The 15,827-nt window shown below is 37.9% G+C and overlaps 1 protein-coding gene across 1 annotated transcript; it reads left to right on the top strand.

Annotated features, from left to right (window-relative positions):
• The first annotated feature begins 80 nt into the window (after nucleotides 1–80).
• Nucleotides 81–3,710, top strand: LOC143305767 (uncharacterized). Its single transcript, XM_076690585.1, has one exon. The coding sequence runs from the start codon at nucleotides 81–83 to the stop codon at nucleotides 3,708–3,710; it is 3,630 nt and encodes a 1,209-aa protein (XP_076546700.1).
• Nucleotides 3,711–15,827: the final 12,117 nt, after the last annotated feature.

Genomic DNA, 15,827 nt, shown 5'->3' with positions numbered 1-15,827 from the left:
ATTTTATTACGGACAAACTCGCGCGGCAATTAGGGCTCCCGATGCAATCCTGCTCCATTCCGATCGGTGCGATTAACGGAATGAATACGATAGCGAGCAGTTCGATTAATATAACTTTTAGTTCGATTCATAGTGATTTTAAAAAAGATTTGACCTGTTTAGCTGTTCCGCGAATTGCAGATTCCGTTCCGGAGGAAGTGTTCCCGCGTGAACTAATTAAAATCCCCGCTAATTTACGTCTCGCGGACCCCGAATTCCATATACCACGGCCGGTTGATATTTTAATAGGATCCGGTGCCACGTTATCGTTACTATCAATAGGGCAAATTAAATTATCTCGCGACGATAGCGATTTGTTTCTACAAAAAACCCGACTCGGATGGGTAATAGTTGGCGGCGCGGGAGATAACGCGGAAAAACAAGCAGTCTCGTGTGCTTTATTAGAATTAAAGGAACAAATCGCCAAATTTTGGTTAATAGAAAACATAGACACCGAAACTACGGGATTATCAGAAGAAGCGTTATGCGAGACGCATTACCGCGAAAATACAACGCGCGACGCGTCGGGACGGTATATTGTGCGTTTGCCTTTTCGCACCGGCGATAGAGATTTTGGCGACTCGCGACGATCCGCTTTCCGTCGGTTTAACGCGCTACAAAGAAAATTAAACGCGAACGCAGTACTTAAGGCAGAATACACGAAGGTGATGCAGGAGTATATTACTCTTGGTCATATGTCTCGGGCTGACGACGAGACTGTGGCAGGCTATTACATGCCTCATCACGCCGTGATAAAAACCACCAGTGCAACTACCAAGGTTCGCGTAGTTTTCGACGCGTCAGCTAAATCGGAGACGAATATTTCTTTAAATGACAGGCTTATGATCGGTCCCACTATTCAAGATAAGCTCTTTGAGCATTTAGTTAGATTCCGGACACACGCGTACGTGCTTACTGCCGACATCGAGAAGATGTACCGGCAAATCCTTGTTCACCCTCAGGATAGGAAGTACCAACGGATATTTTGGTATCACGAGGATCGCGTTAAAACCTATGAGATGAACACGGTTACATTCGGTGTTTCGTCGGCTCCGTACCTCGCGATTCGCACGATCCAGCAGCTCGCGGATGACGAGCGTACAGACTTTCCGTACGCGTCTGAAATTTTGAAACGGGATTTATATGTAGACGATCTTTTAACGGGCGCGAATTCACTAGAAGAAATTTTGAGAATCCGCGATGAGATAATTGAACTTTTAAAACGGGGCGGGTTTAATATACGTCAGTGGGCATCTAACCATAACCACGCTCTCGACAACATTAATGAAAAAATCCTCGGGACAGATTGCGTAACTGATGATAGTACCGTGAAAAAAACGTTAGGCCTCGGATGGAACGCGCGCGAAGACAAACTCGTATACTCGGTAAAATCATTCGAACTTCCCGCGAAATTTACCAAACGCGTCATTTTGTCGGAAATAGCGAAAATTTTTGATCCACTCGGATTATTAGGACCAGTAATTTTAGCCGCGAAAGTTTTTATGCAGGAATGCTGGAAAGCGAAGCTTGAATGGGACGAATCGGTTCCACAAGCTTTGTGCTCCAGTTGGACCGCATTCTCAAGTCAACTTCATTTCGTGAACAACTTAACCGTAGACCGAAGGCTTATCCTAAAAAATGCTAGTAATATTCAAATTCACGGGTTTTGCGACGCGAGTAAGGTAGGGTACGGAGCATGCATATACCTACGTTCTTGCGATCAAGATGGTCATACCCTCGTGCGTCTTTCTTGTGCGAAATCTCGGGTCGCGCCGCTCAAGGAAATGACCATGCCGCGTCTCGAATTATGCGGTGCGTTGACGCTGGCTCGGCTATATCGCGAAACACGTTCGGCTATCGATATTCCAATTAATCGTGTTACATTTTGGACCGATTCCACGATAGTTCTACAATGGCTGAGGAAGTCCCCGTCGGTGTTGAGACTTTTCGAATCTAATCGCGTCGCAGAGATTCAAAAGACCGTAGAGGCCGAATGGCGGCATGTCAGGACAAAGGACAACCCAGCTGACGCATTGTCCCGCGGTCAATATCCCGCAGCGTTTTGTCAAAATAACTCGTGGTTCGAAGGTCCTAATTGGTTGCGCGGTCGCGAGGATTCTTGGCCGATAAATTCAGTTCTTACCGTTACAGATCTTCCCGGGTTAAAAAAGATGACGTGTCTAGCACTCACAATTAATAAATGCGACTTTTTTATCAATTTTTCCTCGTATCCGAAACTCGTCCGTGTAGTAGCTTATTGTTTACGAATGCTTCGATCAAACAGTCATAGAGGAGAGTTATGCGCGGAGGAGAAAATTGCGGCGGAACGCTCGATTATACGAGCGATTCAGAGGGAACAGTTTTCTAGCGAGATCCAGCATATATCGTCGTCGGGAGGAGCTAAGGGTAATCGATTAGCATCTTTGAACCCTTTTATTGATAGAGATGGTTTACTCCGCGTTGGTGGGCGATTACAGAACGCTGAGATCTCATATTCGCAAAAACACCCAATTCTCTTACCGTCATATCACCATGTGACTGATTTGATCATTCGCGATACTCATGAACGCACGTACCACGCGGGCATCCAAAGTACGTTATATACGATTCGACACCGTTTTTGGCTACTCGACGGGAAAAATCAGGTACGGAAAATAGTGCGACGATGCGTTCGGTGCATCCGTTTTAGGGCGACACCTGTGCAACGGGTAATGGGTAATTTGCCAAAATCGCGCGTTGAAGAAGCCGCGGCGTTTACTCATACGGGTGTAGATTTTTTCGGGCCGCTATTCGTTAAGGAGAAGAAACATCGAAACCGAAATCGAGTGAAGGCGTACGGCTGCGTCTTCGTATGTATGTCGGTTAAAGCAGTACATATCGAGATCGTCAGCGATCTAACGACAGAAGGGTTTCTCGGAGCCTTTAGACGCTTTATAGGCCGTCGCGCGATACCTACGCACGTTTATTCAGATAATGGCACGAATTTCGTAGGTGCCAATAATCAATTACGCGAATTATATGCCTTGTTCGGGTCGGACCAATTTAAGGGTCAAGTAAATGAGTTCGCGGTAAGTAAAAATATCACGTGGCATTTTAATCCGCCCTTGTCACCGCACTTCGGGGGAATATGGGAAGCGGCGGTCAAGTCTTTCAAACACCACTTCAAGCGGGTTGTAGGTGAACGTCTCTTTACCTTTGAAGAGATTAACACTTTTGCTATTGAGATCGAAGCTATTTTGAATTCAAGACCGCTGTGCCCTATTTCTTCGGATCCGAATGATCCGCTTGCGCTGACACCTGCGCATGTTTTGGTGGGTCGACCTCTCACGATACTGCCGGAGGATAATTTGCTTTCGGTTCCAGAGAATCGACTGTCATCATGGAGATTAATTATAAAGGCTCGCCAGGACTTCTGGAAACGGTGGTACACAGAGTACCTCAACGAACTGCAGAAGCGCCAAAAGTGGCTGGAGGCCCGTGGCGAAATTAAGGTGGACACCATTGTGCTTCTCATGGATAAGAATCTACCATGTATGCAGTGGCGGCTGGGCAGGGTTCTGGAGATTCATCCTGGTGGTGATGGAGAGGTGCGGGTGGCTACCATCAAAGGCGCTAACGGCGTTTTCAAAAGAAACATTTCCGTGTTGTGTCCATTGCTTGAAGACGTTTAATAAAACGCGAACTAATCAAGCTAGTGATAGTGACGCAACCTATGTATATTTAAAAATAGTGCATGTTAGTTTATTATGTATTCGCGTTAATTTGAAGCTAGAATAATTTTGCTCGGTATACTCGCAACGGGGGGAGCATGTTCGAACGCGGTTGAGAACCTTTGTCGATCGAGGGAGGTTTACGATCTTAAGAGGCCCAGCGCGTTCGTCGCCGGGAATAGCCCTTTGATTCGAAGGACGAGTCAAGGCAGGGCCTTTGTCTATCGGTTTTCGCTCGGTTCGGTCCCATGTGCAAGTAATAAACGACCTAACGGTTTCGTTGCCCCTCGTGCGTCATCAATCGGAAGAAAGAAAGGAAGGACATTTTCAAATGCCACCCCTCTTATACTAGAATTTTCAGGCAATTTCCGGGTATTCTTGCTTGTTTTTTTTTAAGTCAGTCGGCTTGAAGATTTCGGGAGTTCGGGTCGCGATCGTAATATGGTTAGTTCGCGAGTGCAAGAGCCGAATCTCTTTCGATTAATCGGATGTCGTTCGGATGTGACTATTGCAGTCACACCGACGACCCGTAGGGTTGGTTACATCACGTAACCACCCTGGTTACTCGGATGTCGTTCGGATGTGACTATTGCAGTCACACCGACGACCCGTAGGGTTGGTTACATCACGTAACCACCCTGAATACGCATATTACAATTACATACAAGACATCCGTGGTCGTGACGACGACCCGGTAGAGTGGTTACTTCCTGTAATCACTCTGATTCGATACTATTGTTCAATACAAAACGACACGATAGGGTTGGTTATTACACATAACCACCCTCATTACACAGTATAAATACACGCTTCATATGTGATTATTCTAATTTAAATACGATATAAGATAACGTTACGTGCGATCGCTCGCACCTTGCTTCGATTCGCTTTTTCTCTTAATATATTTTAAGAATCAGGGGTTTTTATGCCGTATGGCTTTTCCCCTTCGTTTTTTGAGAGCCAATAAAATCAAACGTTTTTGGCTCAATTATTATTAAATTTATTTATGAACCTACCTCACTCCTTATCATAATCTGAAATACGGGACTTCTCCATGTTGGAGAGGTTTCGACGCTACATGTTTCATGCATCACTGCGCCCTTATAATTTTCCCTTTTCACGTGGCACTCGTGGAATCCATCTGAAACGCCTGAGAATGAAATTTTCGATTTTCTATTTGATGTACAGATGACTCTGACAACTCGGTAACTTGAAAAAAAAAGAGATTGGCTATTAAATTTCGGCTTTCTCGCGAAAAATTATGGATCAAAGTGAAATTTTCCTTGATTACAAATTGTAATTTGTTAAATTTCAATAAATAATCCTGTAGTTGACGCTGTGTTAAGGAGAGCAACGACTGGTTCTATTATTATAAAAGTAGCACTGTTCCTATATAAAACAAAGCAGCTTTTAGCCGAGATTATGAGAAAGACCTAAATACATGCAGAATGCAAAGTATCAGGGTAGAAAGGTTCCTGAACTTTCTGAATGGAGGTAAAGAGAGAAAAGACACTTGATAACGGATCGATCGACCTATCGCTTTACCGATGATGATTTTATTCATGCCCAACAGTCGGTTGACCGGTTAAGTGGTATTTGAAGACACGAACCGGTGGATGAACGCTCTTTAAAGGGACAAGAAGCTAAAGAAAAATGGTAAAGAAGGAAGAGGAAGCGAAGCTGGATTGCTGACTAGTTGAAAAATTAATGGGTCGAGTGTCGCGGTAGGTTAGCGAGAAAGAGGGAGAGAAAAAGAAGGAGAGGAGAGTCGATGGTTTGGCTCGGGGATGTCGTTATTGAATGGTTTCGTTTAAATAAATTTCCCTAGCGAACCAGCCGGCCGAGGTATTCGTTATTTTTTCACTGAACTGTCCTGGTGAAATCCAGTTTCGGCCCACAATCGGATATTGCCGGCTAAACTACTATTTATCTCTCAACTTTTTTCTTGTATATGCGTTTCTTTGTTGCACCGACGCGCTAGATTGAACCATCAATCGTCAAAAAAAAACATTGCAACAACAATACAATCTATTCACGAATACTGAAATAACACGGTGGATATTTTTTGAAAATTTCTAGACGAACCTTACGGTTTATCCGATACCAGCACCACTGTCACAATAAATGTTCCGATAAAGAATCTTTTTCTTCGTTGTTCATTGTTTATTAAACTATATGTAATAATTCTTGAATAGCAGAACCTGAGTTAATCGTGACCGAAACTTACAAGATGTATACAAAGATATTAACCTAAAGTTAAATGTATAATTTTTAAACGAACTTAGTTAAAAAATTGAAATGAGTAAAAAAAAATTTCATTCAGTATTTTTGACATAGTAAATGAACGGCTTTGAATGGAAAGTGCCTAAGGCTATAACCCCGCATAGGTCTCTCTTTAATAAGGCACTGAGCTATAGTGTTTGCTACAATTATCAACCAGCCATTTTGTATTAAAGATATTAATGAAACATTTGATCAAGGTTTAAACTTCAAATTTATTCAAATACTTTTATATTATCAAATTATTTTAGACTATCTATCATAGTATAGACTAACTTTCATAGTATTTTAATTATGTGATTTTAAATTGAATTATTCATGAGATATATCAACTTTTTCATAAATTCTTTTCCACTTTTATCGTTGAAATAATAATATTCTGATTATATTGATTATTCTTCATCAGTTTAAACGCGCTCTTCTGTATCGAACTTGTTCTGCTCGTTTAAATTAACTTCATTAACAGTCAATCGTATTTTTCTGGGATTCTTCTTCGCGAAGACACTTGCATTAAAGTTAATCGATATCCTGTATAGATAAAGCGTCACTTCCGTGACGAGGCTTTAATAGTACTAGCTCTTTCGCGCTTAAACGATCCTTCAAACAATTTCAACCCTATCGTAGACCCATGAATATTACTCTTTGAAATATTCTCTCCATTTTCCATCAAATTAATTCGAAAATGATGTATCATCAGAAACACCCAATCACCCTTCATAAAATAGGGACTATTTACATTTTTATCTAAAGATCTGGTAATATACATAAATGATTCTTCCTTTTTATCATAGTTGCTCTAACGTTAACGAGTCAGACTCTGCTGTCTGCTAAAATTAAGAGGCAATGTAAAGCAGAATGCTAACAAAGGTGTCCATGTGTAGACATATCCTGGACGTAAACAAGGGACGTGTTGCACGTTGCTCCTGGCAAAACTAGATCTGCAACAGACGCTGTATCGCCCTATACGCACAGTATGTACCCACGTAGTTCATGCATATACTGCCAGGTAATAAGCTGTTACGGTAAAACTGGGAGCGACAAAAGCAAAGGTGGACGAATCAGACGTAGCCTTTGTCTTTACTAACTATTCTAACTCACGAATACCTTTGCAACATAATTAACTTCTGTATTTTTTTTTAAATAATTTCATTTCTCAAATAAGCATAATTATGAATTCACATCTGCAGTATATTAATTTGCTCCTTCAGTATTAATTTTTTGAAAATTTATTACTAATTAAAAATCAACATTTATTGCTTTTTATTTCAAAAATATCATAGCAATAAAGGTGTGTGAGGATCCAAAAATATCGAGTGGGGTCTGTATCATTCGAATCGGGTCAGGTCAATTTACTTCGGCTCGGGTTGGGTCGGGTCGGGTCGAATTGGTTTTCGAAAGCGTAAATAGGCAAGAATTCGAGTATTTCGGGTATCTGATACTCGGATCGAGTCAGGAATTGCTTTGATCAACTCAGAGTAAATTAGATACAGCTTTCGGCGAATACTTCCCGTTGGCTATCATGTTCAATTATCCCGAACACAATTCTCCAAATTTCGAGGATCCCAAACCGACCGAAATAATTCTCTACCTGATCCGAGTCTCAAGTACCTCAAATTTTCTCAAAAACTTTTATATATTTTGTTTCGAAATTTTAATTTTTATAATCGTAGCAGAAAGTTGATAAACAGCATTTGTTTGCTTAAAAATCCCGCCGTTTTAACGTCATAAAATGAGAAAAATCAGTTCAATTTTACCGGGAATCGAAAAATTGAAGTTACCGAGGGCATCTGATCAATATTGCGTTCATATCCTGTCTTCACCACTCTTTCTCCGCGAATTAAAGCCAATAACACAAGAGCTCTTGCTGTTCCTCGCTTGTTTCCCCCTTTCCACTTGAAGGTTTGTTGACCTTCCCAGATTCTATTTTCGGTCTTCCATTTCTTCAACAAACGGACCTTATTCGGTTTTTCCATCCGATCTGAACTTTTCCAACGTGCCTCTTCTCCTCTTTCAACTGCTGTTTTTCTTTTATATTTACCTCTATCCTTCGTAGAAAGAAATAAAGACAAAGAGCAGCAAGGAATTCTTCGTTCTATTATAAAAGAAATATTTATGAATCCTTTTAAAGTCTCGGATTATCTTGATTTAACGTTATTAGAGGGGCGGTGTTTCTTGCTGCTTGCTTGAAATTCCGGCGGGCAAAACGTTCGTTTCCAATTTCAATTTTGGTGGCCTCAGCTTGTTGCTGTGAATTATGGTCAACTTAGGAGAAACGCCGGAGATAAAGCTTTTCAATTTTTATTAGCAATACCTGAAAATTATTTCTTCAAATATATTCTTAAATTTCAAATTAGATCAATTTTAATAAAATACCTGAAAGACACAATAAAAATAGATATTTATAATAAAATATTTTATTATTCAGTTGTTCTAACTAACAAATTTTTCATTTTGTTTCATATTGTTTTCAAAGATTGCAAATAGCATATTTTCTTTGATGGTGAACGTACACACTGGCTACGAAAAGCGAATGCGTTCACATATTTTACCCTGGCTATGCGTCGAATATTAATCCCTTGACGCCAACGTGTCTCGGTGGATATTTTACCGATTATCCTTTTTTTCGCATATACTGACCTGCGTTATGATTTACTACCACCGTTTAAAAAACACATAAATTACATGCCTACGTACTTAAACGATAAATACATAATCGTTGCTGATACGTGCCAATATCTGGACCAGTGATAGGTCCACCAAATTTTTGTAAAATATAGCAAAGATATTATTTCGTTTATGTCAGAAATTAATTAATTATTACTCGTGTTTCCGTCTTTCTAATGTTCTGGAGCTAGATTTTAAAGGCGTTGCTTTCTTCTTCAGTTAGCTGGTATTAGCTGCTTTTTACAAACGAATTAAAGGGATTAATGGTAAATGAAAGTCTGATTACTCGCAACACTGATTAAGTAATCTAATTGCTTTCAATTTAAGGTAATTGGAAACCCGATTGCTGTTGACTTTAATCTTGATTGATCACTAAATATTGGCGCCGTTAACTGTTAAGTCAGTCGACCATGGATACAGTTTTGTCGACGATGCAGAATTACTCCAGCCGTGTCGTTTCAGGAATCATTAAAAAAGTGACTTCTATTTTTCTTTGGAAAGTTTCGCTTTTTACGACGGTTGTCTGTTTACTAATCAGACCAGGAAGAAATGAATATTTAGAAGACGAAGCGATAAATTCTAGTTTCCCTCGGTAGGGTGCATTTTATTTTACACTGCATTTAAATTTTCAAATATTTTACAATTGAAAAAAAATCATCAAAGTTTATTTATACTCATTTATACACGTAAGATATATAAAACTCAATATCCTTCAAAAATCAGAATTTATTTATTATTTTTTATTTGGAAACTGTAGTGCTATCCGAATATTTGACATTTCCTTTCAAAGGCAAAGATATTTCGTAAAAGTGTTCGCAGCGTGAAGTTTCCTCTGTATTTTCCGAAGGAAGCTCGCTTTCCAAGCTGAAAATCCCGGAACGAATCTGAAACCCGTTGAAGTTTTGGTTTCATTTCGCAAGATTTATCGAGATCATTTCCATCACAGCACGCTACATATTGGGAACAAATCGCGAGTAAACCGCGTGCGCCGCAAACGGAGAAAAGAGTTTTCCAGCCGCGACGGTATGGATTTTATTTCGTTGTTTTGTATGAAAACAGAAATCCCTTTGATTTGGTCGCCTTACAAACGGACACGCCGTTATAACGAGTACACAACCGGTCGAAATGAGTTCTTTGAATGTGACAGGTGAACTCCAGTTATTTTTCCTGGGTCTATCTCGACCAAAACAGACCAACAAAAAAAGGGGTAAAGATATGAAAACAGTGATGGGGAGCAGAATGCGCCGCTGCATGTAACTGTCATTCCTTTTTTTTAGACACGTTTTTCCATTAAAATCTTTTGTTTATTACGTTGAAAGAATAATGGGATTATCACTGATATGGAACAATTGTGACATGCAAGTATTAGGTACTGGAAAAAAGTTTTGCGGATTTATAACACGAAATTTAATCTTTCTTAAAATATAATCTTATAATAACTTCATTATCATTTATTTTTATATTTCTTTTCCAATATTTTTCAAGGTTGCACATTCCATTGATATAAAAGTCTCAGATTTGACTTACAGAAAATAAATTATTTGCTACTGTAATGATCAAGTAGTGATCGTTTTATTCTTGATACCGTTGATTAATCGAACAGAAGATATGTCCTAAATATAAACCCAAGTCATGATGAAATTTCCAAAAGCTTGTTTAAGACACTGGGACACAATGTTTTGTATTATACGAAGGCGATACACATGAATTGTTATTGATCATCGCGAATCTCGCGGGCATATTGGTGAACGTGTGCGAGAATTCCTGAGAACATAACGCTCTAATTACTGAAACGACTTCGTTTTCGAATAAGCCGAGTGCAAACGGAATACGGCACGATCCAATTCAGTTCACGGTGGCGAAGCTCGGGATTAAGAGGTTTGACGTTACAATCGTGACGAAAGCACTTTCCGGTCTGTGCTAATTCATCGCGATGGATGCTTTTCATTACTCGCAGAATTGATTGAAATTTCTCACCGCTAAAATTCTACTGTTCTTTCGTCATCTATATTGATGAAATTATATTCGAATACAAAATGACAGGGATATTAGGTGGAAAACAACACGAAGATGATTTCTCATAAAAAACTTATTTAGAAATGTGGAATAAAGTTTTTTATTTTTATTTAATACACTGTGGTCTGAATTGTGCTTTAAGGAAATCTTGAAATACAATCACTTTGTATAATAATTTTGAGTTCCTATTAGGATCATAAGAAAATCATAAATTGTTCCAATTGACATCATAACAAAAATGAAATATTTTTTTCACTAGAACGTGAACTGTTGATAGATAGTACTCTATACGCTTGTATTTTTTGGACATCTGTTATTAGGAAGATACCACGAATCGATGACTTGGCGAAACAACGTTGAGTGACTTAAAAAAAAAGCACACGGTCAATCGACGCGATTCGATGCTATATTCATCGCACGATATCACTCGGGGATTCAAAATTGCGTGGCTCACGGACGAGTGCTTTCCGTTTATTCACCCGTGTAATATATTCGCGTGAGAACGCAAGCGGAAATAGTGGAACAACAAACTCGCACTGAAATTACACGGTATTCTCTGCTCTTTAAAAGGCAATACAGGATGAGTTGTAATTTTATGGAGCAGTTGGAAAAGAGGCGATACTGCATGAAAAAAGGGAATTTATCGGAAATATGCAATCAATATGTATTCGATACGAAGTTTTGTTATAGCGTTACAAGCTTTGATTTAGAATAAAAATAAATAAATAAAAGATGGAAAATAAATTATCAAACACAATGATTTTTTATATTGACAAAAATCAATATAAATTTCGACGAAAGCACCTTAATAATTTGTAGAAGGGTAATTTGAAATTCGTCATTCTGACAGGTTCTGTACTTTCAATATTACTGAAATGGGCTGTCAATTTTAAATTCCAGGGAGGAAGCTTTCCCGCCTCCATTTCGGAATATTCTTTCGTGAAAATTTGATTTCCGCCGACTGTAAGCTAAAAAGCTAGTAGTTTTGTAAGCGACAGGCTTCAAGCATTAAACCCATCACAGCATCGTGGTTAGCCACCCCGTGTAAACATTCCTGTCATGTCGGCGTTATGTGTGAAGCACTTTGGCACGTAACTCGGAAGTTCGCATACTTCATAACAACAGGGCGTATCATAACATGTGGTCATCACTTCGGACGAACAAATAATTATAAAAATTGCGTAGTAAAAAGTACAAATAATCGAAATAAAATAATCAAATAATCAAAAAAAGTACCATTCACAGAAACTTAATTGAAGAAAAAATACGAGTAATAATTATAGGGGATGGAAATAATGGAAACACTACAAAGTTTTGTAATTCTTCTTTCTAGGGGTGAAAATTAATTCAGTGCCTTGTCTTCTTTTTTTTAAATTAAATATTCATTCTTAAAAAATTATAGTACCTCCAAAGCGCCGGAGAACATTTAAATTTAAAATAGTAATTAAAAATGTATACCTACACTTAATATCTTGAATCCACTAATGAAGTTATGTCTATATTACGATACACCTTGTATAAAGCTCGATAGAGTATTAAGAATTTAGTAGGTCTGCAGTAATAAAACAAAAAAGAAGATGCTTTGAACTTCTTAATTAAGAATCTGTAAGGATAAGATTTAGGTTATAATTTTTATATGGACGTTACAGCCTCAAAGGATAAACTTTTAATTATGAAACCTTTCTTTATCGGTACTCTAACAACCTCTTTCACTTTGTGTTTAACCCCATTCTTTGTGAAGTTTAAGCTCGTTAAACCTATATTAATTTTATTCTCTCGTGGAAGACGCATCATATATCATCATAATTTGTAACATATTCTCGGCAGAATTGTATTCTGCAGTTTGTAAAAGTTCCTTCTCTTTCGTATAATTTTTCATATTTTTCTGAAAGTTAAATGATATTTAAATATGCATTTGGAATAATTAATTATTCCATGCAATGATTGATGTTTAAATTCTCTATTATTTACGTATCAGCGTAGAATTATAATTTACAGCGTTTAATAATTAATATTTCTATATCCCAATCTCAAATATCCATCTAGAATTATTATTATCTTCTGATTAATATTTCAATTTTCTACTATTTAAATATCAATAAAGAATTATTATTTACACTATTCTAAAAAAGCATCACCATACAAAGGAGGAAACGTATCATTTTTATTCTAATTCTCAACTAGCGAATATCGTGCCATACAATGCTAACAGTTTCTGCGTTAGCAATTTAATTAAGTTCTTACTATACACTTAAATATCTGCAAATATAAATTCTTTTGAAAGCGGACAACATACAAAAGGAAATCTGCGTCCGACGTTAGAAATATCCTGGAAGACACAGGACAAGCAATAAAAGCGTAAACGTAGTTTACTTTAATCGAAGTCCGTGCAATATGAAAAGCGAAATAAAGGGGACTCGATATTGCTTCCACCTTATGCTTTTATCTAACTAAACTTTCACGGAAATTTAAATCATATTAAGTACGAAAGTACTTCCTTACTCTTAAGAAATCTTTTCATAATTTATGTTATAATGCATTTATAACACGAGGGTGAATGAAATTCTGTTTCTCTAAAAAGATATTAATCTGACAAAAAAATTTATTTTTGTAGCTACTTTTACACTGCAGTTATTCAAATTGTACCATGAACATTTTTCATGCCATGAAAAATGAAGAAGGTACTTGGATAGCTATGATATTCTGTATACTAGGTGGTTAATAAATAATAATAAACGATATTTATTTATATTGCAAATAAGTAGGTACAATTCGTTTTGCACATATTGTAAGCTGGCAAGTGATCAAAGTCTCAATTGCTGGCAAACGTGAAGAGTAAATCTTGTATCTTGCAACTCCCACAGGATTTGAACTCGAAAACTGTGCAGTTATCTCGCAACAGATGCTTCTATTGCCATTTTCCTAAACAGCTTGGGACAAGTACCAATAAACAGACACTTTGTTATCTGCTTCGAACAAGGAGTTATCTTACTCCTTGAAGAATGGAACAGTAGATAACATTGTTTAACAACGTCGACTGCACAATAATTTCTAGATACATAGGTGTGAAGAAGCATTAAAATTTTATTCTCTAATTAAAACAATGCATTAGATATTATATTTTGGGAGAGATACAGGAGGAGCAATATCCTAAAATCTATTAGTAAAAAAAAGGGTGAAATTATGATCTCTTGATGGTAATTCGGCCTCCTCGGTAATTTCCATCTTTTTTTTTCTAATTGTTTTTCTTTTATTTATTTTACCTTAAGCTTTTATCACAAATGACCTCATCAGTTTACCTATATTTTAAGCAAAATTTAAAGCAGTTTAAATTACGTAACAGATGTTGGGAAGGAATATTAAATTGGGGTGGAGGTGTGGGTGAGGGCGGGGATATATTGCCACCTCTATCAGCAGGTAACAATGAAACTGACGGAACTTTTGCACCCACCGAATATATCTCTACTTGTCTCATATTTCATTGAAAAGTGCACCGAATCGTATGAGCGAGGTAGTCTGCGACGAGTCGAAAGCAGAAGGTCGGTTTGACCGCGACAGGCCCATTGAAATATCTGAATAGCAACGTTGATGATCCTTGCTGCACGTTGACGACGTATTGCTGGAATGTAGGTGGCAATCTGTAGATCCTAAACCAATGTACCACATCAATTTACTCGAGTTACGTCGATATATCCTGTCTCATAGGTGACGCACAAATGGAGCGTTTCCGTGCTGATTGATACCGGCCAGTACTTGCTCGGTACTCAATTATACTCCTCTCTACTTGTTCTATCGATCGAAGTAATGCTGCGACCACCATCGTCACAGACAATGCAACTGTCCATATATTTGCCATGCACGTGAAAGCGATCCGGCTCTTTCCCGTCGCCGATCCGCTGGAAATTGTTTGCCGTCACTTGCAATTCCATTCCGTCCAAGTGCGTTTAGCGATTTCAAGTGGTCGCCGGGTAAACCGAGACCAATATCTGCTGGACGTCGAACAGACAGGAGAATAGATTTCCTATTCTTTCGTAGCTTGCTAAAATTGGTTACCACCCTTCAATGAATTTCAAAGACGGTTTTAAACTACAGCCTGGTACGATCTTGTCTTACCCAAGACAAAACAAAAATGAAGAAAGAAAAGAAAAATAATTAAATCATAATTATTTATGATATCATAAATCATAATTAAATTCATTAGCAAAGGCTGATTTATTATAGAAGAAACAGAAATTCTCATAATGTGCCATAAGCACTATTTTGTGATACTTTTATGTCACGAAATTAAATCAAACTTTTTAAGTCTCGAAATCTACTAAATAGAAAATAAAGTAATTTAAACTACAGGAAGAAAAGAAAAGTATTTTCTACGAACCAGAGTTTACGTAGAAAATGTTTGAATGGTACCTGTAACGCTTTAACCGACAGGTTTATCCATTTTTCATGTTGAAATCTGTTCTTTTCATAGCACGACTCGATTTCCCAATAGGCCGATCAGATCAGGTTGTCGAAACTGCTGAAATTCAGGAACACTGGTTTGGCCTGTTAATCGTATTGAAACACGTTTCTTCGGATTTCGGGACGGTTTCCGAAGTAATACTCGATCAACGTGTGAATAGGTGCAATCCGTGAGCTTGTTGCAACGCAGTTTCGCAATCAGTACTCGATTGACAAACTGAGGTGCCATCGTTTTTAAATCGGTCCGACAGTCTCGTAGACGAACTTCGATTAACTACGATTTTATTACTGTTTCCTATACAAGATCAAAGCAATTTCTATTTAATTACAAGCTACTAATTTTCGAACGATAGGGCTTTTTAATTTTCTGAAACTTTGTTAAGGAAACACTTTCATATACTGGAAAATTAGGATAGAATAATTAGGGTATGCCCACCTCACCAATTAAGGGTTAAATAATTGCAAAGAAAGTATGAAAATTACATTTTAACACTGATGAAAAAATCATAGAAGAATGATTAGAAGCGTTCATTTTCGAACCAAAACAATGTCATTCGATTTAAACTATTCAGAATTGCGAAACAGATTTCCAATTTCACAGTTCTCTCTGCTCCATAAACTGAGAGAATTAAGGTTTTACTAAAACCGTGTTGTTTACTT

Source organism: Osmia lignaria, chromosome 10 (genome assembly GCF_051020975.1).
Source record: "Osmia lignaria lignaria isolate PbOS001 chromosome 10, iyOsmLign1, whole genome shotgun sequence".
In the NCBI taxonomy this organism is placed as follows: domain Eukaryota; kingdom Metazoa; phylum Arthropoda; class Insecta; order Hymenoptera; family Megachilidae; genus Osmia; species Osmia lignaria.
The sequence above is the reverse complement of the archived record's forward strand: the minus strand, read 5'-3'. Positions and strand labels throughout refer to the sequence as shown.

Bases quoted from the DNA above. Each gene is read 5' to 3' on its own strand.
- LOC143305767 (XM_076690585.1), top strand. From the start codon at position 81: ATGAATACGATAGCGAGCAGTTCGATTAATATAACTTTTAGTTCGATT.